The 26340-nt window shown below is 41.2% G+C and overlaps 1 protein-coding gene across 2 annotated transcripts; it reads right to left on the reverse strand.

Moving 5' to 3' along the window:
• Positions 1 to 203: 203 nt before the first annotated feature.
• On the reverse strand, positions 204 to 26293 carry LOC115168281 (intermediate filament family orphan 2). Of its 2 annotated transcripts, none has more exons than XM_029723409.1 (9): positions 25227 to 26293; positions 15292 to 15352; positions 13147 to 13245; positions 10623 to 10808; positions 4076 to 4242; positions 3402 to 3573; positions 2740 to 2838; positions 2346 to 2482; positions 204 to 2052 (listed from the first exon to the last, which is right to left on the reverse strand). In XM_029723409.1, the coding sequence occupies exons 1-9, from the start codon at positions 25784 to 25786 to the stop codon at positions 1947 to 1949; spliced, it is 1587 nt and encodes a 528-aa protein (XP_029579269.1). In that variant the 5' UTR covers positions 25787 to 26293; the 3' UTR covers positions 204 to 1946. The 2 variants fall into 2 exon arrangements, with proteins under 2 accessions (XP_029579269.1, XP_029579271.1); XM_029723411.1 differs by lacking the exon at positions 25227 to 26293 and adding an exon at positions 25044 to 25062.
• Between the last annotated feature and the right edge of the window lie 47 nt (positions 26294 to 26340).

Genomic DNA, 26340 nt, shown 5'->3' on the forward strand with positions numbered 1-26340 from the left:
GCTGCACCTTGGTCCAGTTCTTCAGACGATCGTAACAAGGACTGGTTATTATTTTATACTATACATTATGGCTTTATGTATGAATGTGATTGTGTGAGTCTGAGAAAACAGTGAGAGAAAGAACTTGTCAGATGGTGCATTGGAGACTGATGTGTTCCTGTCCTGTCTTTTCACAATACTATTGCAGATCGACATAAAAGACAGCCGTGGTGTCGCTCTTTATTTCTTGGTTCTCCTATGGTACATATAAAAGACCGCTACAACTGTCTGAAATGTGTTGCAACGTTACAGTAATTCAGATGAATTATATTTGTAATCAAGCACAAATTTAAACCTTACACAGTAGGCTGTCAATTTGCTATCTGCCCCAAGACAGAACATGTTAACATAAAGTGCAATCTTTTTATTGAATAAATTGTTTGCAATATATGGTTCAGAATTCAGCTGCATTCTGCACATAAAATACAAATATGAAACTTGCAGCCAGCAAATCCCTGCCAGCCATGACTGTTCCCAAAGAAACTAACAGATATTAAATTACGAATGTCAAAAATCATGAACAATTGAAATGTGATTATCCTTTTTTATGATTCAAAATTGCTCTTTTACATTTTTTTTGGAGAGCATACAAACGATGAAATCTAAACAAACATCCATAACAGGCTGTGTGTATCATAAATTATAAATGTTCATGCTAAAGTAGAATTGAACAAAAATAGAACAAACGTAATAAGGCAATTCATATTAATTCTGAGTCCAGCGTACATATCAGTAGCCTGGTCCCAGATCTGTTTAAGCTGTTCTGCCAAACCAACCATTGGAGTTGGCTAAAGAGCACAAACAGATCTGAGACCAGGCTCGTGTATCAGTAGGCACATGGGTATTATTTAAATGACCATGTTTGTTCATATTTACCCTCTGAAAATACTGAGTGACACCATGTTGAGGCCAGATGTACAGTTGGCACTGGTACAATGGTTTCACCTGTTCGTTTTAGAGAGACTTAAAAAAAAAAAAAATGTAGGAAAAAGGTAGAGAAGTTAAGAGAAAGAACGAGAGAAACAAAAAAGTAAATTAAGACAGTGTTGTGGTTTAGCTTTTAGCTTTGTATTTAGGTCTCTGTTTTCTTTTGATTGCCTTCTGAAAATGATAGGTTTAAATTTGCATTAGTGCAAATGCTTTGAATATCTGGCCCCAAGTCTTCTAGGCTGTCAGATTAATAGTCAAATCATAACTGGTCAGCAAAGTAATGGAGGTTAGTCCAGAAAAATAAGGCTTGCTTATTGCATAGTACAGTACTTCAACTCAGTTTTACCCCTCATAGGATGGCTGTGTCCAGATATGGGGGAACTGGGACACATTTACTGACTTTACAGTACCTGCAAAGGCACTCTGGGCCTTCTTTGTATGTGTATAAGCAATGACATCTACAGTAAGGCAATCTCAAGAGTGCATCCGAATCTGACTTCAGTGTGTGAAGACTGACCTCTTTAGTACATGAAATGCAATTTCCCTGCCAACACTTACTCTGAAATATATCATATGGACCACTTTGATAGACCCCTAATGGTTGAATATGTCCGGATTTCTGTATCTTAACATGGTTAGGATGAATACTGGGGTGAATACACAGTTAAATGACCATAGGTGTACAGTAAGTTGAGTGTGTGTGGAGATATGTGTTGAGTAGGGGTGAGCACTTTAGTCCGCGATAGGACAGTGAGAAGCAGTGAGGAAGAACCAAAACTGCACCTTGTTGAGGAATACAAGTTCATCCCTGTATGGGTAATAAACGGTGAAGCACCAATAGTTTACATTGTCCAGAGGACTCCTCCTAGATCAACTGGAAATCTGCTGAAGGAGAGGAGGATCACAGCATTTCCTCCATCATCTCTGCTGGATCAGGTGGTGGAGGGGCCGGAGGGTCAAGGGTCAGGATTCAGTTATCAGCTGACCCCTCCTACTGCCTCTCCATCCTTCTCCAGCTCCTCCTGGATCTCATCACTGTTCCCTGAGTCGCTGCTCGCCACCGAGCTAAAAGATGGAGACTTCCTATATCAGAGGGAGGAAATAAGGAAGATGTCAGTCATATCCTCTGTATGATTAAGCCGACTGTATTGACAGAGCAAGTCCAGAATTACTTGACTAGACTAGTGCTTAATAACATGTGGAGAAACAACTAACAATGTCTTTGATGGTAAATATTTTTTTTTTAACAAAAAAACAACAATGAAATAAAATGGAGACTGATTAATGTTGACGTTTCGGCATCAAATGGAAAAATGCCCCATTGCATTGAAATTACATTGTTTCTCATCATGTGTGGAGAAAGAGGCATGTCTGACCTGCCGTTGCCCCCTGAACCCTTAATGAGTTGTCTGCAGGTCTCCATCTGCACATCCAGGCCTCTCTTCATAGAACACATCTCCATGTACTCCTGTAGGTGACGGTTCATATCACTCTTAGCTGTAGCCAACTCATACTGGTGGGGAGAGAGAGAATCAGAGAGGTGGGAGAGAGGAGGAGTGAAAGAGAGTGAGGGAGGTGAATGATGTAAGAGTCCGAGCAAAAGAGTGGGAGGAGATGTGAGAGGGTGAGTCAGAGAGGTGATGGAAAGGAGAACAGAGGTTGGGGGGTAAAGATGGACTGTAGACAAATATGAATAACAATGAATGACTAACACACAGGAGAGTGAGTCACACAACATTAACTATGACCTCTGTTCTCTTGATCTCCCACCTCTATTTGCCCCATGGTTTCCTGGTACTCCTTCTCTCGGTTCTGGAAAAGCATCTCGGTCTCGTCTATCAGGCTGCCCAGACTGCCATCCTGAGAGGCCTATCAATCCACAACAGACCCATTTAAACTATGTGTACTGTAGCAACATTCAAAATACAGTAGTAGACTTTACTTTGCAAGTTTCAAGTTTTAATGTCACATGCACAAGTACAGTGAAATGCCTTTCTTGCAAGCTCAAAACCCAACAATGCAATAATAAAACAAAATAGCAAAGTTGGGTCGGAGCTTGCAAAACAGCAGCCATCCAGTACGGCGCCATCTTTTTTTGCCGCTTGGAGACTTGCGCCATCTACAATAAGCACTTTTATACAGTTAACATTCGTACAGTTGTAGAATGTAGATGGATAAATAAGGTAGATAAACATTGGTCGAACACACAATTAAACAGCACACAACACATAAGACAATAAATAATAAAATAAATTCAAATAAATAATTACACAGTTGTATTGACATATATTTCCTTTACATTCTCTGAGGCCACTCAGAATAAAGACCTTACAGCACCAGGGCATGAGGTGATTCATCAACAGAGACATCTGACTTTTTTTTTTAAGTTCCCAGACAACGCTTTTAGATGAACAGTAGGGGGCAGCACTAACCTGCCCAGGGCCCTCCCCCTGTCCTTCTGCTGCAGCACAGGCACCTGCAGTAGCGCTGGCTGCAGCACAGGGGGTGTTGTAGTTGGCGAAGTCCTCCCAGAGGAGCAGTGTCTCCCCATTCTCCTCCCAAGCCAGGCTGTCACAGTCGTCATCAAAGTCAAACGTCTCCCTCCTGGTGACAAAGGAATTATCATCTGAGCAAGTTCTGCATACAAGAGAGGATGGAGAAGTGGGGAGAGGGAGGGACAGAAAAAGAGAGGAGACATGAAGGTGGAAAGGGAGGGGAGAAAAGAGAGAAGACAAAAAGGGAAGGGGGAAACCAAACCGAAAGGCATGCACATTTGAAAAGGGTTGCAAAATAAAGAGGACAGGGAAGAGAAAGAAAACAGACAGACAGACAGTGACTGACAGACAGTTGAAAACATGACACAGTAACAAAGCACACATGAAACTGACTAGGAGATGCTATCTAACGAGACACACTACACAGTGGGGATATAATTCCAAGAATCATATTGTATGGCTCAAACCACACAGTTATTTGGATAACATTTTGACCTTAGTCCTTGAACTAAACCAGGTCAAAATCGATCAACGGCAAAGATCCAGCACTCATTAGCAATTTAGGCAAAACAGGAAGTTAAATAACACAGGTCAAAGGTTGGGCCACTCACAACTGGTTGAGCATGCGTTTCATCTCGTCTGTGATGTTGAGTGACCCTACGACGTGCTCCTTATCTTCATCCTCCTCTCCCCCAGCAGACTCAGCTTCCATCTCAGGACTCCTCTCCTCACACACAGCCTTACGCTCTTTCTTCCTGCACGACGCAGCACCAGCCCCCTGTGAGAAACACACCACACACTAGTCAACTGTTTGTGAACTAATTCACTGCACCTACTACACATGTGTGAAGGGGAGTGAGAGTGTGTGTGTGTGTGTGTGTGTGTAAAATACAAATTTCATGGACATCATTATTCTTTCTTCATATGGAATGGCCCTATATACTGGTGTTTGACACTGTACCGTACATAAGCAAACATACAGTACCAGTCAAAAGTTTGGATGCACCTACTCATTCAAGGGTTTTTTCTTTCTTTTTACTATTTTTCTACATTGTAGAATAATAGTGAAAACATAAACACTATGAAATAACACATATGGAATCCTGTAGTAACCAAAAAAGTGTTAGACAAATCTAAATATTTTATATTTGAGATTCTTCAAAGTAGCCACCCTTTGCCTTGATGACAGCTTTGCACACTCTTGGCATTCTCTCAACCAGCTTCGTGAGGTGTCACCTGGAATGCATTTCAATTAACAGCTGTGCCTTGTTAAAAGTTAATTTGTAGAATTTCTTTCCTTAATGCGTTTGAGCCAATCATTTGTGTTGTGACAAAGTAGGGGTGGAATACAGAAGATTGCCTTGTTCGGTAAAAGATTTCCCTGGGAGGAGGGCTTTATTGGGTGGAATAGTGGGGACCAATTGGAGGTTTACTTAGTAGCAATGCATGGTACAGCTATATAGAAACTCAATCATCATGTTACTTTTTAATGGTACGTTTACAAACATATGTTTTGATAAATAGAATTGAAACTTGTGTCTCATTATGATAAGTGGGGAAATAAGTATAGCCAGTTATAATTGTAATGGCCTAGCAGATAATAAGAAAAGACGATCCGTATTTACCTGGCTAAAAGAGAAGCAATTTAATATCTATTGTTAACAGGAAACTCATTCAACAATTTTAGCTGAGGTTTTGTGGAAAAAGGACTGGGGGGCGAAATATATTTCTCCCATGGGCAAAGAAATTAAAACGGGGTGATGACATTAATTAACAGTAATTTTGATCCATGTGTGCAAATTGTCCAAACAGATCATCAAGGTAGATAGATTATATTAAATATGTTATTGGACAATAAACAGATATGGCTTATTAACCTATACGATCCAAATAATGATGATCCAAGGTTCTATGAAAATATATATAAGAATTTATCAACTCTACAAGCAACACTAGACTCTATTATTATGTTGGGGTATTTTAATACAGTTTTAAATACCTCTATGGACCGTAAAGGAAGTCACACTACAAACTATCACCCTCAGGCACTTAAGGAAATCATGAATGTCATGGATATATTGGAATTAGTGGATATATGGAGGCTTAAATATCGTGACCTAGTGAGATATACATGGCGGAGGCTTAATCAAGCCATCTTGATTATTTTGTTATGTCATGCTCTCTGGCTCCAAAAGTTTAAAAAGTGTTGATAGGGGACAGAATGCAGTCGGATCACCACATAATTAGCATATATATTACTCTCACAGAATTTCCACGTGGGCGAGGATATTGGAAATTTAATCAAAGCCTACTGGATGATAACTTGTTTTTAACTAGGACAGAAGAATTCATATGACTTTTTCAGACATAACATAGGTACATAGATCCCCTTATAGTATGGGACACTTTTAAATGGGCCTTTAGAGGCCATGCAATTCAGCACTCATCTATAAAACAAAAGCAATTTAGAGAAAAAGAGTCCATATTAACAAAGGAAATTGAAGGACTAACAGTACAGATAGCAATAAAAACTGTACCATAGACGCACAGAATAAGTTAGAGGAAAAACAAAAAGAAATTGAGGAATTTATTCAAGAAAGATCCAGTGTAATATATTATAAAAATAAAGCGAACTGGATGGAATATGGGGAAAAATGCACCAAATTCTTTTTCAATCTTCAACACAGAAATGCTACCAATTTTTTTATTGAAACTTGTTACAAATGATGGAGTCACGCATGATTCACCAAATGATATTTTGAAAGAGGAAGTAAAGTACTTTAAGAATATGTTTTCATTTCAGTCTGATGAATCATGATGAATCATGTTTTCTTTTAAAACCACAATTAGAATCCCTCCACAGCCTCATAGAGGATCTAGATACTTTTGCTAAACTCTCTGGATTCAAACCAAATTATGATATTACGTATTGGATCATTAAAAAATTCAACTTTTACCTTACCGTGTAGTTTACCAATAAAATGGTCTGACGGGGATGTGGACATACTCGGTATACAAATCCCAAAATAAATAAATGATCTCACTATATGTAAGATCTTGCTACCATGGAAAGGAAAATACCTGTCTATTTGTGGAAAAATCACCCTGATTAACTCTTTAATCATATCACAGTTTACCTATTTGCTTATGGTTTTGCCTACACCTAGTGACCTGATTTTTCAATTATATAAACAAAAGATATTCAATTTTATTTGGAATGGCAAGCCAGACAAAATTAAAAGGGCCTATTTATATAATGCATATGAATTCGGGGGGCAGAAATGATTCAATATTAAAGCATTAGACCTCTCACTAAAGGCATCAGTCATACCAAAGTTATTCTTAAATCCGAAATGGTTCTCTAGTAAATTAGTAAGAATGTCTCGCCCCATGTTCAAGAATTGTCTTTTTCCCTTTATTCAGATTACAACTGCTCACTTTCGGGTTACCTGAAAACGAAATCATCTCCAAAATATAGTTATTTTTTTAAAACAAGCCTCAAAAAGTTGGTTGCAATTTCAGTTCATCTACTTGAAAAGACAGAACAAATAATACAACAAATATTGTGGTTAAACTCAAATATACTAATTGACAAAACACATTTTTCAATATAAAAAAAAAAAAGGTAGAATTTTTGTAAATTATATCATAAATACGACTGGTGGAGTTATGTCACACATGCAGCTAACACAGACATATGGAAATGTCTGCTCTACCCAAAATTACAAGCAACTAATTGCAGCATTACCACAAAAATGGAAGAGGCAAGTAGAAGGGGGAAAAGTAAGGAACTTGTACAGTATGTCGGCCCTGCATTAAAGACCATAAATGGTTAATGAAAATAGTGATAAATAAAAACATACCAATTTCATTTAAGGACCCCAAAAATTGACAGCTGTACCAAAAATTGCTAAATAGTTGGGAAGAGATTTTTGATGTACCGATTCCATGGCACATGGTTTATGAATTGACACGCAAAACAAAAAATGCCGGATTCAAAACTTCACATTTTTCAATTTAAATTATTATACAAAACTCTTGCAACCAATAGAATGTTATATATATGGGGGATACAATCTTCCCAGCTCTGCAGATTTTGCTGTGAAGAGACAGAATCATTAATTTTGGTACTTATGGTACCTTATGTAGCTTGTTTTTGGTCACTGAAGAATTGCAACATTTACCTTGAACTAACGCTGCGATACTGGGTGATTTGAAAAATCATAGTCAATCAATCAATAATATAATAATTATTTCAGCAAAAATGTTTCTTTAATTTACAATCTGTAGAAGCTATGATAATACTTTTGTGAAGCACTTTTGTGAAGCATCACAGCACAGTTGAAAAATATTTGGCAAATAGAAGTCCAACATGGATGGTGTTAAGAGATACAGTTGAAGTTGGAAGTTTACATACACCTTAGCCAAAAACATTTAAACTCAGTTTTTCACAATTCCTGACATTTAATCCTAGTAAAAATTCCCTGTCTTAGGTCAGTTAGGATCACCACTTTATTTTAAGAATGTGAAATATCAGAATAATAGTTAAAGAATGATTTATTTCAGCTTTCATTTCTTTCATCACATTCCCAGTGGGTCAGAAGTTTACATACACTCAATTAGTATTTGGTAGCATTGCCTTTAAATTATTTAACTTGGTTCAAACATGTCGGGTAGCCTTCCACAAGCTTCCCACAATAAGTTGGGTGAATTTTGGCCCATTCCTCCTGACAGAGCTGGTGTAACTGAGTCAGGTTTGTAGGCCTCCTTGCTCGCACACATTTTTTCATTTCTGCCGATAAATGTTCTATGGGATTGAGGTCAGAGCTTTGTGATTGCCACTCCAATACCTTGACTTTGTTGTCCTTAAGCCATTTTGCCACAACTTTAGAAGTATGGTTGGGGTCATTGTCCATTTGGGAGACCCATTTGCAACCAAGCTTTAACTTCCTGACTGATGTCTTGAGATGTTGCTTCAATATATCCACATACTTTTCCTTCCACATGATGCCACCTATTTTGTGAAGTGCACCAGTCCCTCCTGCAGCAAAGCAACCCCACAACATGATGCTGCCACCCCCGTGCTTCACGGTTGGGATGGTGTTCTTCGGCTTGCAAGCCTCTCCTGTTTTCCTCCAAACATAACGATGGTCATTATGGCCAAACAGTTCTATTTTTGTTTCATCAGACCAGAGGACATTTCTCCAAAAGGTACAATCTTTGTCCCCATGTGCAGTTGCAAACCGTAGTCTGGCTTTTTAATGGTGGTTTTGGAGCAGTGGCTTCTTCCTTGCTGAGCGGCCTTTTTTAGGTTATGTCGATATAGGACTTGTTTTACTGTGGATATAGATACTTTTGTACCTGTTTCCTCCAGCATCGTCACAAGGTCCTTTGCTGTTGTTCTGGGATTGATTTGCACTTTTCGCACCAAAGCACGTTCATTTCTAGGAGACAGAACGCGTCTCCTTCCTGAGCGGTATGACGGCTGCGTGGTCCCATGGTGTTTATACTTGCGTACTATTGTTTGTACAGATGAACGTGGTACCCTCAGGTGTTTGGAAATTGCTCCCAAGGATGAACCAGACTTGTGGAGGTCTATATTTTTTTTCTGAGGTCTTGGCTGATTTCTTTTGATTTTCCCATGATGTCAAGCAAAGAGGCACTGAGTTTGAAGGTAGGCCTTGAAATACATCCACAGGTACACCTCCAATTAGGCTAACTGACATCATTTGAGTTATCAGAAGCTTCTAAAGCCATGACATTATTTTATGGAATTTTCCAAGCTGTTTAAAGGCACATTCAATTTAGTGTATGTAAACTTCTGACCCACTGGAATTGTGATACAGTGAATTATAAGTGAAATAATCTGTCTGTAAACAATTGTTGGAAAAATGTCTTGTGTCATGCACAAAGTAGATGTCCTCACCGACTTGCCAAAACCATAGTTTGTTAATAACAAGAAATTTGTGGAGCGGTTGAAAAAACAGTTTTAATGAATCCAACCTAAGTGTATGTAAACTTCCAACTTCAACTGTATATACACTCACCCAAAAAAATATATCGGGGATTGGAAATGATGTAGACAATTACATTGATGGAAACAACAATCTATCCGCAATATTAAATCTGATCCAAATAAAAAAATATTGCCCTGTTTTGTTACCTCTGCTGCAGAGGATAAGTTCATTAGAGTTACCAGCCTCAGAAATTGCAGCCAAAATAAATGCTTCACAGAGTTCAAGTAACAGACATCTCAACATCAACTGTTCAGAGGAGACTGTGTGAATCAGGCCTTCATGGTTGATTTGCTGCAAAGAAACCACTACTAAAGGACACCAATAAGAAGGAGACGTGCTTGGGCCAAGAAAAACAAGCAATGGACATTAGACCGGTGGAAATCTGTCCTTTGGTCTGATTAGTCCAAATTTGAGATTTTTGGTTCCAACCGCCGTGTCTTTGTGAAACGCAGAGTAGGTGAACGGATGACCTCCGCATGTGTGGTTCCCACCGTGAAGCATGGAGGAGGAGGTGTGATGTGTGGGGGTGCTTTGCTGGTGACACTGTCTGTGATTTATTTAGAATTCAAGGCACACTTAACCAGCGTGGCTACCACAGCATTCTGCAGCGATACGCCATCCCATCTGGTTTGCGCTTAGTGGGGCTATCATTTGTTTTTCAACAGGACAATGACCCAACACGCCTCCAGGCTGTGTAAGGGCTATTTGACCAAGGAGGAGAGTGATGGAGTGCTGCATCAGATGACCTGGCCTCCACAATCACCCGACCTCAACCCAATTGAGATGGTTTGAGATGAGTTGGACCGCAGAGTGAAGGAAAAGCAGCCAACAAGTGCTCAGCATATGTGGGAACTCCTTCAAGACTGTTGGAAAAGTATTCCAGGTGAAGCTGGTTGAGAGAATGCCCAGAGTGTACAAAGCTTTCATCAAGGCAAAGGCTGACTACTTTGAAGAATCTCAAATATAAAATATATTTTGATTTGTTTAACACTTTTTTGATTACTAAATGATTCCATATGTGTTATTTCATAGTTTTGATGTCTTCACTATTATTCTTCAATGTAGAAAATAGTAAAAATGAAGAAAAACCTTTGAATGAGTAGGTGTGTCCAAACTTTTGACTGGTACTGTATCTATTTACCTTGCTCTCTGGGGGTGCTCTGGAGGGGCTCATGTGGGGACTCATGTTGAACATCTTGCTCATGTCTTCGGAGTTGCGTTGATGGGCCACATCACATAGTTTGGCCGTGATGTCAATGCGCCTGCAGATATCCATGTCCACCTTCATGGCCTTCTCCTGGATCGCAGTGTCCAATTCTGACATTTCCTAAAGGATGGAGTTGGTTTATTGTCACAGTCAGATAATATCCATGAGCTGTGTCAATTCTTACATTTGCTTAATACTGTCAGTATGAGAGAGTATTGTTTTCTGAGGCAACATTTTCCTATTACGTAGTTAAATCTAGTTTTAAGGCCATGACTTGCACTTTTAAAGTAATAAACTAACTGAAAAGGCACTTAAAAGGTGCCATTGTTTGACAATAAACAAATTAACTTAAAAGGGTTAAGAAGTCACTGGGAATGGCCAAGAGTCATTGTGTGTGAAACAGCAGTCTGGGCAGATTTTGGCCAGTCTGTGAGCGTAACTACTCCAGACCACAGACAGAGAGTATAGAGCGTTCATTAGAAAGCTGGCCAAAACCACAGGGCCTCAAAGAACAGGGGGAGGCTGTGTGAAGCGAGCCATAAGGGTTTCTCATCTCACTGCTACTCGGCCTCTGTCCGTCTGTCTGTGTCGGCCTGTTTGTCATTCTCTCTCTCTGTGTCTGTTTGTGCGTCTGTCCATTCGTCCACCCGCCAACCGTCCTTCTGTCTGTCTGCCTTTCTGTCTGTGTGTGCAACTAACTTAGCTCCCACCAATTCCAAAGGAATTTCTTGGCCTCAGTGTTCAAGGGAGAGTGTCTATGTAAGGTATGATAAAATGTGTTGTGAGCATTCTGACTGCCAGGCTATACAGCTGAGAGTGGCCACATGCATCAGTAACAGAACAGGTGTGTGGATGGATTAAATAAAATATATGTTGTGTGGGTGGAATGAAAAAAATACACTGCTCAAAAAAATAAAGGGAACACTTAAACAACACAATGTAACTCCAAGTCAATCACACTTCTGTGAAATCAAACTGTCCACTTAGGAAGCAACACTGATTGACAATACATTTCACATGCTATTGTGCAAATGGAATAGACAACAGGTGGAAATTATAGGAAATTAGCAAGACACCCCCAATAAAGGAGTGGTTCTGCAGGTGGGGACCACAGACCACTTCTCAGTTCCTATGCTTCCTGGCTGATGTTTTGGTCACTTTTGAATGCTGGCGGTGCTTTCACTCTAGTGGTAGCATGAGACGGAGTCTACAACCCACACAAGTGGCTCAGGTAGTGCAGCTCATCCAGGATGGCACATCAATGCGAGCTGTGGCAAGAAGGTTTGCTGTGTCTGTCAGGGTAGTGTCCAGAGCATGGAGGCGCCACCAGGAGACAGGCCAGTACATCAGGAGACGTGGAGGAGGCCGTAGGAGGGCAACAACCCAGCAGCAGGACCGCTACCTCCGCCTTTGTGCAAGGAGGAGCAGGAGAAGCACTGCCAGAGCCCTGCAAAATTACCTCCAGCAGGCCACAAATGTGCATGTTTCTGCTCAAACGTTCAGAAACAGACTCCATGAGGGTGGTATGAGGGCCTGCAACATCCTCCAGCATGACCGGTTTGGCGGTGGGTCAGTCATGGTGTGGGGTGGCATTTCTTTGGGGGGGCCGCACAGCCCTCCATGTGCTCGCCAGAGGTAGCCTGACTGCCATTAGGTACCGAGATGAGATCCTCAGACCCCTTGTTAGACCATATGCTGGTGCGGTTGGCCCTGGGTTCCTCCTAATGCAAGACAATGCTAGACCTCATGTGGCTGGAGTGTGTCATAGCATTGATGCTATGGACTTGCCCGCCCGTTCCCCAGACCTGAATCCAATTGAGCACATCTGGGACATCATGTCTCGCTTCATCCACCAACGCCACGTTGCACCACAGACTGTCCAGGAGTTGGCGGATGCTTTAGTCCAGGTCTGGGAGGAGATCCCTCAGGAGACCATCCGCCACCTCATCAGGAGCATGCCCAGGCGTTGTAGGGAGGTCATACAGGCACGTGGAGGCCACACACACTACTGAGCCTCATTTTGACTTGTTTTAAGGACATTACATCAAAGTTGGATCAGCCTGTAGTGTGGTTTTCCACTTTAATTTTGAGTGTGACTCCAAATCCAGACCTCCATGGGTTGATAAATTGGATTTCCATTGATTATTTTTGTGTGATGTTGTTGTCAGCACATTCAACTATGTAAAGAAAAAAGTATTTAATAAGATTATTTCTTTCATTCAGATCTAGGATGTGTTGTTTAAGTGTTCCCTTTATTTTTTTGAGCAGTATATATAAACAGTGTCAAAAAGTTTTATTCAAGCAACTTACAGTAAGTTCAACCAGTCCACACAATTTAAAGTTGGTTGGGTGTTTCTAGTGTAAATGAAGCACACACACTACTAAGTGATCACTTTGCACTTTCTGTGTAAATAGGAGAATAAGGGACTGTAAATAAAGCCTAAGCATCACTACTTACATTATCGGTCATGAGGCTCTTGAAGACCCCCAGCTCTGTCTTGAGACTCTCCACCTTGTCAGTGAGCTCCCCCTGAACCACCTCAGACTCCTGGGCATTCTGGAGAGGGCAGACCATGGAACACACAGCCACATCACACTCCACATCTAATCTACTGACACACTACCGCTCAATATCAAATCAAATGTATTTATGAAGCCCTTTTTACATCAGCAGATGTCACAAAGTGCTATACAGAAACCCAGCCTAAAACCCCAAACAGCAAGTAATGCAGATGTAGAAGCACAATAAACTCTTACACGTTCATGAATAACCATGCACTAATTCTAAACCCCTGAAGGCGTTCATTCCATGTTTATCCCTTGTTTTCATTTTGAAAATGTGTCTTAAAACATTTTGAAAAGATTACAATTAAATTCCTATTCAAGAAAAAGTCTGCATAACATGTTGAAAAGTCATTTTACTACTCTACAATCCACTATTTTGATGCATCACATAAACAATGTCAAAGTGGATTGAGTTCTGGGTTTTGGGCCAAGAGCTCCAATAAAAGTATTCTGGAATGCTAGCGGGAAACAGTTGAAACATAGCTAGTCAGTGTGAGTCAGTGCTATTGTGTCACGTCGTGTGTGTAGGTGGCAGGGAAGTCAGGCGCAGGAGAAACAAACTTGGTGTAACTGGAGTAGTTTAATAAAGTAAAAACAAACTCCAAAACCAAAGTACATAATACAATAAACATGGGTACAATAACCCGTCACGCACCAATCCAACAACACGAGCACATAACAACAAACAATCTCTGACAAGGACATGAAGGGAAACAGAGGGTTAAATACACAACATGTAATGAATGGGATTGGAACCAGGTGTGTAGGAAGACAAGACAAAACCAATGGAAAATGAAAAATGGATCAACGATGGCTGGAAGACCGGTGATGTCGACCGCCGAGCACCGCCCGAACAAGGAGGGGCATTGACTTCGGCAGAAGTCGTGACATATTGGCTTTTTAAATTTGTTATATGAGTAACGTGTTTCAGTCTTTAGGGGTTATAAGACACAGTAACACACCCAGCATTGGTTCCCACTGACTAACATGTACACAGGGGGACTAAAGCATCTGAACCCAACCTGTCCCCACCCATATCTATTTTCTATCATGAACTTTCCCATTCTGTTTTTGTAAAACAACATTCAGACACACATTTTAGTAATTTAGCAGGCACACTTATCCAGAGCAACTTACAGTAGTGAGTGGATACATTTTCTCCATACAAGTCCCCCGTGAGAATCAAACCCACAACCCTGGCGTTGCAAGCACCCTGCTCTACCAACTGAGCCACACGGGATACATATGCCAGAGGCATCCGGAGATAACAAGTTATCACAATTCCTGAATAGGTAACTTACTGGCAGTCATGCAACACCCACAAACATGACACAGAGTAGAGCTGTTCCTGCATCGGGTCCAAAACGTTGGAGGACAATCAGACCCACACCTGAACAGACCCTATCATAAAAAAAGAGGGACCAGGACCCAAATGGACCCAAGAACAATCAGACATAGACCCGTCTAGACCAGATCCGATTAGACCCCAGTGACATTTAAAAAAAAAATATATTAGACAAGTTCCTCTTCTGGTTAACGAAAAGGTCTTTATATTTTGGCTAGGCCTTCAATAAATAAATAAATTCCCTTATTAGCGTAAAATAAATATGCTATGCAGAGCCGTGGTCGGGTCCACTCAGGTCTATAGTTACATAGACCCAAGACCCGATGACAATCAAACTGGACCCAACCCGGGCCTGAGGGAAAAGTTAGAATTTTGAACCTGGGTATTTGGCTTCAGGTGGACCTGTGAAGACCTCTAACACAGAGGCTGAGCCTGCATCCCAAGAATCTGTATTTTGTCCCAGAGTGTGCACTTTTTCACTTCCTTTCATGGATTGTCCCTTTATGGACAATGCCTTTTGAACTTTGGATTTGAAAGGAAATGACTGGTATAAGAAATATGTTGGAAACTCCCTTTAGTCCAGCCCACGCCTAGATACTTCAGGAGAAAAGACACAGTACTGGGATGCAGTGAGCTAGAAGAGGGAGAGTGGTGTGGGTATGATGATTTAAGATGGCAGAGATGAGCTCTCACCTCCTGTAGTGTCTCCACCATGGCCTCCATCTGCTGGCGCTTAGACAGCTCCTCCTCCCATCTGGAACACATCACACACACACGTTTGTTTTACTATCCTTGTAGGGACCAAACAATTTATTCCCATTCAAAATCTTTTTTTCCCTAACCCTAATTCTAAACTTAACCCTAATTGTAACAATAACCCTTTACCCTAAAATAGCCTTTTTCCTTGTGGGGACCAGCGAAATACCAGAAGTCCTCACAAGGATAGTAAAACTAAAAAAAACACACAGGCAGAGTTGCAAAGAAAAAGCCATATCTCAGACTGGCCAATAAAAATAAAAGATTAAGATGGGCAAAAGAACACAGACACTGGACAGAGGAACTCTGCCTAGAAGGCCAGCATCCCGGAGTCGCCTCTTCACTGTTTACGTTGAGACTGGTGTTTTGCGGGTACTATTTAATGAAGCTGCCAGTTGAGGACTTGTGAGGCGTCTAGACACTCTAATGTACTTGTCCTCTTGCTCAGTTGTGCACCGGGGCCTTCCACTCCTCTTTCTATTCTGTTAAGAGCCAGTTTGCACTGTTCTATGAAGGGAGTAGTACACAGCGTTGTACAAGATCTTCAGTTTCTTGGCAATTTCTTGCATGGCATTTCCTTCATTTCTCAGAACAAGAATAGACTGACGAGTTTCAGAAGAAAGTGCTTTGTTTCTGGACATTTTTTGTCTGTAATCAAACCCACAAATGCTGATGCTCCAGATACTCATCTAGTTAAAGAAGGCCAGTTGTATTTCTTCTTTAATTAGCACAACTGTTTCAGCTGTGCTAACATAATTGCAAAAGGGTTTTCTAATGATCAATTAGCCTTTTAAAATGTCTACACTGTATTTCTGATCAATTTGATGTTATTTTAATGGACAAAAAAATGTGTTTTTCTTTCAAAAACAAGGACATTTCTAAGTGATCCCAAACTTTTGAAAGGTAGTGTATGCTTTTATATCAGTCTAAGCCCTGTATGGACAGTGATGACAGCAGCTTAATTAGACTTAGAGAGATATAAAAGCCTTTAGGGTCACTAAGTAAATATCATTGGACTGTTCTATATGCTATAACCATTTACCACCCTGTGGGCAAAGATTACTTACAGCGATTGGGAGAATAAAAGTGAAACGGTGTGGGTAGTTGTACTGTATTTGCTCAGTTACCCAATGCCAACATTTGATTGAATGTTCTTAAACATTTTATTTGAATGTTTCAACATAATGCCCTCATAGACGTCACTTGCTCGACAGTCATCCTTGGATACTCAGACAAATAGAGAACAGTGGCTCTCTTTCGAGGAACACTACAAAGTGGACAAGGAAAAGGGCACAATCTCACTGACATGGACTCAATGACCCCACAATACTTTGAAGCATCAGGAGAGGGGTTGCCACTGCCACATATGCTAACGGAACAAGAATAGCCAATAATCACCTATTGATTCAATTACATCAGTGTGTCGTTACAGCCTAAAATGCAGTTCTCTCTCTCTTTCTCGTTTACACATCAGTTAGGTTTACTCGACGGCCAAGACATCATTCTATATCAGATTATATACACAGACTGCCACGCCCTGACCTGAGAGAGCCGTTTTTCTCTGTTTAGTTAGGTCAGGGTGTGATATGGGGTGGGCATTCTATGTATTTTATTTCTATGTTTTGGCCGGGTATGGTTTCCAATCAGAAGGGAGTAGTACACAGCGTTGTCTCTGATTGGGAGCCATACTTAAGCAGCCTTTTCCCACCTGGTTTTTGTGGGTAGTTGTTTTCTGTTATGTATTGTGACCTGACAGAACTGTTGGCTTTCGTTTTGTTTCTTTTGTTAAAGTGTTTCGTATGATTAAATAATTATCATGAACACTCACCACGCTGCGCTTTGGTCCCCTCCTTTCGACAGCCGTAACACAGACCTTTATCAGTTCAATAATGACTTGTCCTTCTGGAGAGCAGAGCCATAGATAGATAGCCATTTACTCTGTTAATATATAGTCAGACTGTGACTGAGATTCACCCCTGTATCCTCTTACTCTATGGTTCCCGAGGCTTGTGACCAAAATTGAAAAACCTTGGGGCTAAATTTAGAAGATGTACAGTATCTAATCCAAAAACACCAAGGCTGTTTTTAACTTGTCAACATGGATATGCTTACTTATACATGCCATTTAGCAGACAATTTTTTTCCAAAGCGACTTAATATCACACATTCATACATTATGTTGGTGGCCCAAGAGGGTATTTAACTCACAATCCTGGCGTTGCAAGAGCTATGCTCTACATAGTTCCACCATGCTAATTTAGCAAAGGCTTTTTGACTTCAATGATACAGTTTCATATACCATCTTCAAAGAAAGTGTTACTATTAACACAAAATTAAGCTAATAGTTTTCTTTTTGATCTTCAAAGTTGCCTTTGGGGATTTCATGCTAGAGGGTACTTTTTTTTGCCACTTTTGCCAGCAGATTTTGAGTGGTCAGTTAAACCAATGTTCTGCTCCAGGCTACTGATTTTCAAAAGGTCTAAAAAAGACAGGAAGGCTTGATGAACTGGAGCAATGAAAGGGGATGTCAGTGTCTAGAAAAAGCAGCTCCTTATAACTAAGAGCCGTATTGTTTTACTGCCACCCATCCACTCACTCTTCCTTAGTATGTAAGCTAGCTTGGTCAAAACTGTAGTTCAAAAAAAGGTACAAGCTTCAGCACAAACTAAGCTCATATGACTATCAGAAACATTCATTATCAAAGTAGATGGAACGTGATATAAAGCATTCTACCGATAGAATATTCCGGACAGATCGCTTTTCTCTTTTTAATGTATTTGGTGACTCACAAAGACACCAAAATAGGATAGGGGTTGAATTAAGAAGTGCACTCTCCATCTCTCTCTCTGCAGGATGGCTTGGGGCAGGGAGCAGAGGGGGTGGTTACACAGGCAGACAACAATCCCATTAAGAGGCAGGTCCTTGTGCCAGGAGCCAGGATGCAATGCTGGCTAGACTCCCCTGACAGTAGCAAAACAACAACACACCCATCCCTAATACCACCATCCATGGATAAGGATGGGACATTGGTGGGTTAGAATGGTGAAGGTCACTCTTAAAGCCACAGTCTGTAATATTTCCATCGCTAATTGATCATTTCAACCAATACAATATAGGCTAAACCTTTTTGGAAGAATATGGGATTAATTCCGAGGAAGCAGTCATCAGATAGTTTGTATGGGGTGTTATAGTAACCGGGTCAGAGGTCCCTATGTGGTCCCTGATCAGGGTCTCGTTCATTATGGATACATTTTGAAACAGAGTGAAATGGGGTGAAACACAGTGAAACACTCCAATTCAGTTGCTTGAAAAGTGTTGAGGCCATTTTAATCCTGATGAATATCAACAAGCTTCATACATTTGTTTTATTCAAGGGTACAACATCAAGTGTAAAAAAATGTTGAACTTTGAACCTGAAATTCACTGGTCACAGGTTGCCAATTCCACTCCAATGCCCTCTTTGCTGACCATACAAACCTAACATTGGTAGCAGTCATAACACTGTCATCCGAGTGAGCGTTCTTTCTTTTTAAAACACAGCCTTCTCTGGTTGTTGAAACAATGGGCCCTTGTTAAAGCCTTAAAGTTAACGAGTGGAACACACCATAACTCTGAAGTACATGTGGCCCCAAAACTTCAAACAATCAAATGCGAATGAAGCCCTAGTTAATAAATGAATAAATATATGCCATTTAGAAATCATGTTCAGTTTGGCACGTCATATGACAATGGTTTGATAGCCCATACAGTTATGTCAGAAATTAGATTGATGAATGCCCATGCATTGCATAATAGCTAGTATTCCACAATCCAGGTTTATAAATTGGACCTTTATCCTGGTTACTCTTATTGACGGGCGCTTTGAGAGAAATCGACCATGAACACTCATTGGTAAATTAGGTTTGAATTTTCAGAAGCACACAGAAGGAAAATAAGAGGCCCCTCTTTCATAATATCTTACGTTTTTACCGTGGAGGACCACTTTGGAAACAAATGTTTTATTTAATACTTTTAACTGCTGTCCTCTGGGAATACAATGTACATCTTGTTGTAGGCCTAAATGTTTTTACCCAAATAAATTATATTCAATTCAACGTGGTTAATCCACCTGTGTGTGTGTGTGTGTGTCTCTAATGCTTTAATGAATAGATATTATTTGAAATATAAACATGTGCGTTATGTTAGCACTGGAATTCCAACCCAGAGCTAAATAACCCTGACAATGCATTCCACTGGAGAACGACAGGGCAAGGAGCACTTGAGCCCAACTGTGGCCTCCATTGGGTTGGGCCTCCTCCTACACTGTTATATTATTCCACACCGATCAGAGGAAGCATGGGTCAGTGTGGAGTGAAACAACATGCGACTAAACCTGTATGAGTGACAAAGTCAAATACCTGTTGTACAATATTCACTGCCATTCTGGGTGCTACTTCACTCACCTGTTCTGTGCATGCAGACATTTGCATATTCTACGGTCAGAATCTGACTAAACTTATTGAGTGCAGCAGCACATTTCCCACTGGCGCACCTTGCCTTTGTTTCCTTTCCGATTATAATAACTTTGTACGTGTGTGTTCATTCAATAGTAAGTACCTTATAATGCATACTTGCTTAATTAGGTGTGCATGCAAATTAATGCACAACTCTAGATTAATTTTTTTATTGTATTATTATAATTTTTTACCCCTTTTTCTCCCCAACTTCGTGGTATCCAATTGGTAGTTACAGTCTTGTCCCATCGCTGAAACTCCCGTATGGACTCGGGAGTGGCAAAGGTTGAGAGCCACGTGTCCTCCGAAACACGACACTGCAAAGCTGCACTGCTTCTTGACACACTGCTCGCTTAACCCGGAAGCCAGCCGCACCAATGTGTCGGAGGAAACACGTACAACTGGCGACCGTGTTAGCATACATGCACCCGGCCCGTCACAGGAGTCACTAGAGCATGATGAGACAAGACAATACCAGCCGGCCAAACCTTCCCCTAACCTGGACGACGCTGGGCCAATTATGCGTCGCCTTATTGATCCCAGGATCAAACCCGGATTTGTAGTGACACCTCAAGCACTGCAGTGCCTTAGACCGCTGCGCCACTCAGGAGGCAACTCTAGATTTCTGACATACTCATATTATTATTATTATTATTATTATTAGTATTTGATTTCTTCCCCACGCTCTAGTGCTTAAACGACCTAAGCTAATAACACGAAAACAACTTCCAAATGTGTGGACTGCCCCAACTTAGATTGCATGATCATTTTTTGGTTGTTGAGCATTTATACTTTTTGTACTACAATAATATTTAAAAGTGACATAGACTTACAGTTCCTTCAGAAAGTATTCACACCCCTTGACTTTTAACACATTAAGTTGTGTTATATTTCAAATGGATTGAGATTTGGTGTCACAGGCCTACACACAATACCCCATAATGTCAAAGCTGGATTATGTTTTTAGACATTTGTACAAATTAATAAAAAAATGAAAAGCTGAAATGTCTTCAGTCAATAAGTATTCAATCCCTTTGTTATGGCAAGTCTAAATAAGTTCAGGAGTAAAAATGTGCATAACAAGTCACATAATAAGTTGCATGGACACTGTGTAATAATAGTGTTTAAGATGATTTTTGAATGATTACCTCATCTCTGTACCCCACACAATTATCTGTAAGGTCCATCAGTCGAGCAGTAAATTTCAAATACAGATTCAACCACAAAGACCAGGGAGGTTTTCCAATGCTTCGCAAAGAAGGGAACCGATTGGCAGACGGGTAGAAATAACAAAGCAGACATTGAATATCCCTTTGAGCATGGTGAAGTTATTAATTACACTTTGGATGGTGTATTAATACACCCAGTCACTACAAAGATAAAGGTGTCTTTCCTAACTCAGTTGCCAGAGAGGAAGGAATTTCACCAATGGTGACTTTAAAACAGTTAGAGTATAATGGCTGTGATAGGAGAAAACACAGGATTGATCAACAACATTGTAATTACTCCACAATACTAACCCAAATGACAGAGTGAAAAGAAGGAAGCCTGTACATAATATAAATACTCCAAAACATGCATCCTGTTTGCAATAAGGAACTAAAGTAAAACTGCAAAAAATGTGGCAAAGAAATTAACTTCATGTCATGAATACAAAGTGTGATGTTTGAGGCAAATCCAACAACACATCACTGAGCACCACTCTTCATATTTTCAAGCATGGTGGTGGCTGCATCATGTTATGGGTATGCTTGTCATCGGAAGGACAAGGGAGTTTTTTAGGATAAAAATAAACGGAATAAAGCTTAAGCACAGGCAAAATCCAAGACGAAAACCTGGTTCAGTTTGCTTTCCAACAGACACTGGGAGACAAATTCACCTTTCAGCAGGACAATAACCTAAACAGGTGAAAGCTTTGATCCTTACTGATGATCCTTACTGATGTCACTTGTTAAATCCACTTCATTCAGTGTAGATAAAGGGGACGAGACAGGTTAAATAAGGATTTTTAAGACTTGAAACTATTGAGACATGGATTGTGTATGTGTGCCATTCAGAGTGTGAATGTGCAAGACAAAATATTTAAGTGCCTTTGAACGGGGTATGGTAGGACATCCAGCCAACTTGACAAAGGACAACTCACCAAAAGTAATTCTTAAACCGTTTAAGCTAACGATACTAAACGATCTTCCTCATGTTCCGGCTATCCTAACTTCCAATTCTTAAAACACTTTGATCAACAATAACTATAAACATTTGCATAAATTATTATCGGCACGCCTGCTCCCGCTTCCCCTCTCAGGCGCTTGAGGGCTCCCATGCCTCAGCCGTCTCATCAGGCTCCCATCCCACGCCTCAGCCGAATCGTCGGGCTCCCACGCCTCAGCCCAATCGTCTAGCGCCATGCCTTGGCCGGCCCATCAGACTCGCCCAGGTGGGACGCCGGGTGGCAGGGGTACTGTCACGCCTGCTCTCGCTTCCCCTCTCTGGCACTCGAGGGCGCCAGGCTGCCCTTCATCACACACATCTGTCACCATCATTACGCGCATCAGCACTGATTGGACTCACCTGGACTCCATTACCTTGCTGATTGCCCCTCCTGTCTGTCTGTTCCTCGGTTAGATCCGTGTCAGCATTATTGTTGTTTTGTTTTCCCCTGTCCAGATGCTGTCCGTATTCTTTTCCTGTCCGTGTTTCATTAAATGTTCACTCCCTGTACTTCCTTCTTGTCTCCAGTGTCGGTCCTCACAATCATAAAATGACTCACTAACAGTAACTCTTGAACCGTTCAAGCTAGAGACACCAAACCAACTTTCTCATGTTCAGGCTATCCTAACTTCAAATTATTAAAAACTTGGAATCAACTATAAAATTGTATCAAAAATAATTATATAAATTAACTCCAGCCACCCCAGAGACACATACCAGCTCTACTGGTAGTACTGCTACTACCAACAGTACTAAACCTGCACATATCGACGACACAAGTGGTTCTGCTTCCACGAGCACATCCAATGCTAACATCAGTAATTCTACATTTGTTGTTAGCCAGCTAGCATGGACACTGACAGTTGTGAATCTGATGCAGGCGAAGAGCTACTGACCCCTTACCCGGGAAAGCACTGAACAACAAACAGTGACGTTGGACCATCGAAGAGGAGCAAATATGATGAGAACTACATTGATTTGGGGTTTACTTGTATTGGGAGTAGTGCCTTTCCTCAGCCACAGTGTGTGCAAAAGTACTATCACAACTCGATGAAACAGACATTTAGAAACAAAACATACCAATTTGAAAAATAAGCCACAGGAGTTTTTTGAGTGAGAATTAATACGACTTTTGAGTAGTAAAACGTATAAAAGCAACAGATACCATTAATAAGAAGGGGCTAGAAGCATCTTATACGGTGAGCTACCGAGTGGCTAAGACAGGCAAGCCCCATACTATTGTGGAGGACTTAATTCTTCCTGCTGCCATGGATATGACAGGGGGAATCCTGGGGGAAAGGCAAAAAAACTATACAATGTCTTCATCAAACAACTTTGGTGGTCAAGATGTGTTGGTATCTGTACTGATGGAGCAAAAGCCATGACAGGGAGACATAGTTGAGTGGTAACGCACAAGCAAGCAGTTGCTCCCGACGCCACTTGGGTACACTGCAGCATCCACTGAGAGGCTCTTGCTGCCAAGGGAATGCCTGACATCTTGAAAGATGTTTTGGACACTACAGTGAAAATGGTTAACTTTGTTAAAGCAAGGCCCCTGAACTCTCGTGTATTTTCTGCACTATGCAATGATATGGGCAACGACCATGTAACGCTTTTACAACATATACTGGTGCACTGGTTATCAAGGGGCAAAGTATTGACAGGTTTTTTTTAATTGAGAGACGAGCTTAAAGTTTTCTTTACTGACCATCATTTTCACTTGTCTGACCACTTGCATGATGACGAGTTTCTCACACGACTGGCCTGTCTGGGTGATGTTTTTTCTCAACTGAATGATCTGAATCTAGGATTACAGGGACTTTCTGCAACTATATTCAATACGCAGGACAAAATTGAGGCTATGATTAAGAAGTTGGAGCTCTTCTCTGACTTCATTAACAAGGACAACACACAGGTCTTTCCATCATTGTATGATTTTTTTGTGTGCAAATGAACTCAAGCTTACGGACAATGTCAAATGTTATATAGCAAAGCACCTGAGTGAGTTGAGTGAGCAATTACGCAGGTACTTTCCCAAAACGGATGAGACAAACAACTGGATTCGTTATCCCTGTCATGCCCTGCCTCCAGTCCACTTACCGATATCTGAACAAGAGAACATCATCGAAATTGCAACAAGCGGTTCTGTGAAACTTGAATTTAATCAGAAGCTACTGCCAGATTTCTGGATTGGGCTGTGCTCAGTGTCTTGCGTTGGCAAATCATGCTGTTAAAACACTGATGCCCTTTGCAACCACGTGCCGATGTGAGAGTGGATTCTCGGTGCCCTGGTCCTAAGAGATCTCTTCCCACGAGCCGGTTGTGACAAAAACACACATTCATTCTTATGTTTAATAAATGTATCGTATAGTTTGTGTGTGTGGCAGGCTTACAATGATGGCAAAAAGCAACATTTGAGAGTGTGCTGACCCTGGTGCTAGCGGGGGTACGCAGCTGGAGGTTGAATGTTTGAAGAGGTACGGGACTATAAAAGGTTTGGGAACCACTGCTCTAGTACATTGTGATGTAATGGCGTGGGTAAGAAATGACAGATTCAACCCTTAGAGGCACTAGTCATTACTGTTCAAAACTGAGTGTAGAAACACTCAAGTTACAAAAGTTACAACTGGGGTGGAAGGGTCGTCAAGCTCTTGATAAGATCACTAGGTGTTGTAAGGTAACAACCAGCCTTATTTCAGAAAGCAAAGCACATCCTGCGCTTCACTCTCACAAACCCCTTGCACCCATAACAATGAGACACAACTTACATTGGATTCCCGACAGTGCCATCTCACTTCTGACACCAGTGTAGCGAATTCAAAGGGTAGCCCAAGCAGAACTTGAACCTGGGTCCCTGCGACCATCAGCCCAACACCTTATTAAGCATTAGACCAAGGGGCTGCAACCTCTGAACACAAGGTTGCTAGAATGTGTATGTAAATATAATGCAAACAAGAACTTGTCAACAACCTATCAACAACTTCTCACCAAGTTCAACAAGGTCAACGAGTTCCTCAACAATCTGTCAAATAAGTAAAAACAACATTTGTCAGACACTTGGATAAGATTGTGCGATGGCTTGTTCTGAATGACTTGATTGATTGTATCTTTGCAAAAGTTTGCTTGACAACTTAAAAATGTAAAGTGTTAATTGAAAGTGACATCACTTACTTTTTTCTGTACTCGTCTCTATCTCTCTTGATTTTAGCCAACACATTGTACAGGGCTCGCAGTTCAGGGGTGACGGTATCGACTTGAACTCCAACATCAACACCATCCGCCTGCATCCATGACACCCTGGGGCTGTGGAGCCTAGTCTCGAGTCGGTCCCCAAACCTCGTGTGGGTGTAGTTCCATATCGTACCTGGTGGGCTTGCCCGTGGCTGGTACCCAGCCAGAGACAGGTCCAAAGAGCCCGTTTGGGTTGTTTGTTCTCGGCTGAAGTACGCTCTGTAGCGGGATTGCTCTAATGCTTGCTGTAGTTGATTTTCTAACAACTTGTTTCTACGCTCCAATTCATGAACTTTAGCTAGGAAACATCTAAATCGCAGGTTAAGTGTTTTCAAGGCATGAATATTGGAACCCAAATCGGTCCGTAGGGCACTAGACACCCTAGCACTAGTACCTGACGCTGGCGCTCCAACGGGGACCCCAGCGGCACCCGGAGATTGCGAACCCTCAGCAAAAGCCATCGAATTCATCATTTCGTTTGCGTTAAATGGGCAATACATTAAATAACAAATCGCCACGGTATTCCGAGGGGCTTAACTGGTCAACTTCAATTAGCCTGCTGCTACTAGGCCTACTGTATTTTTCACCCGCGCCCTGCCGTAAAAATAGACCAGCCCTCCACAACGCGGTCGGCGATGATGTGATTCTTTGAAATGAGCTTATGCGACTACAAATCTCGCAACCATTGCTGTGAACGCCTTGTCATTGTGTCATCTTGGACAATGTAGGAATGTAGACTCGACATAAAGATAAACGCCGTATGTCACCTTCTTCATGATGCTCTTGTTAATGGCGAATGCATCTCCATGCAAAATAGTTAAGGACGCGATTTAGCCCCAGGCTATGTAGCCTGCGCACCTTCTGAACGCGCACCTTCTCTGTATTGCTGCGGATATTTTAACTAGTTTTTGCAAAGTCATTCGCCTTCATTCATTTCTCCTGCGCCGCCCATCCTTTTTGATAGAGTCGTCCCAGTGAGTTGCCGAATGCGCCTGAAATCAAGGCTCTGTCCCATAGCTCTGTCCCTATTACTGGTATTATGTTACAGCCAAAT

The sequence above is a fragment of the Salmo trutta genome, chromosome 30 (genome assembly GCF_901001165.1).
Source record: "Salmo trutta chromosome 30, fSalTru1.1, whole genome shotgun sequence".
Taxonomy (NCBI): domain Eukaryota; kingdom Metazoa; phylum Chordata; class Actinopteri; order Salmoniformes; family Salmonidae; genus Salmo; species Salmo trutta.

Bases quoted from the DNA above. Each gene is read 5' to 3' on its own strand.
- LOC115168281 (XM_029723409.1), bottom strand. From the start codon at position 25,786: ATGTATTGCCCATTTAACGCAAACGAAATGATGAATTCGATGGCTTTT. The intron at 13,246-15,291 runs GTGAGAGCTCAT...TGCCCTCTCCAG, and splicing joins TGGTGGAGACACTACAGGAG to AATGCCCAGGAGTCTGAGGT. The intron at 3,574-4,075 runs GTGAGTGGCCCA...CTTTGTCACCAG, and splicing joins AAACGCATGCTCAACCAGTT to GAGGGAGACGTTTGACTTTG.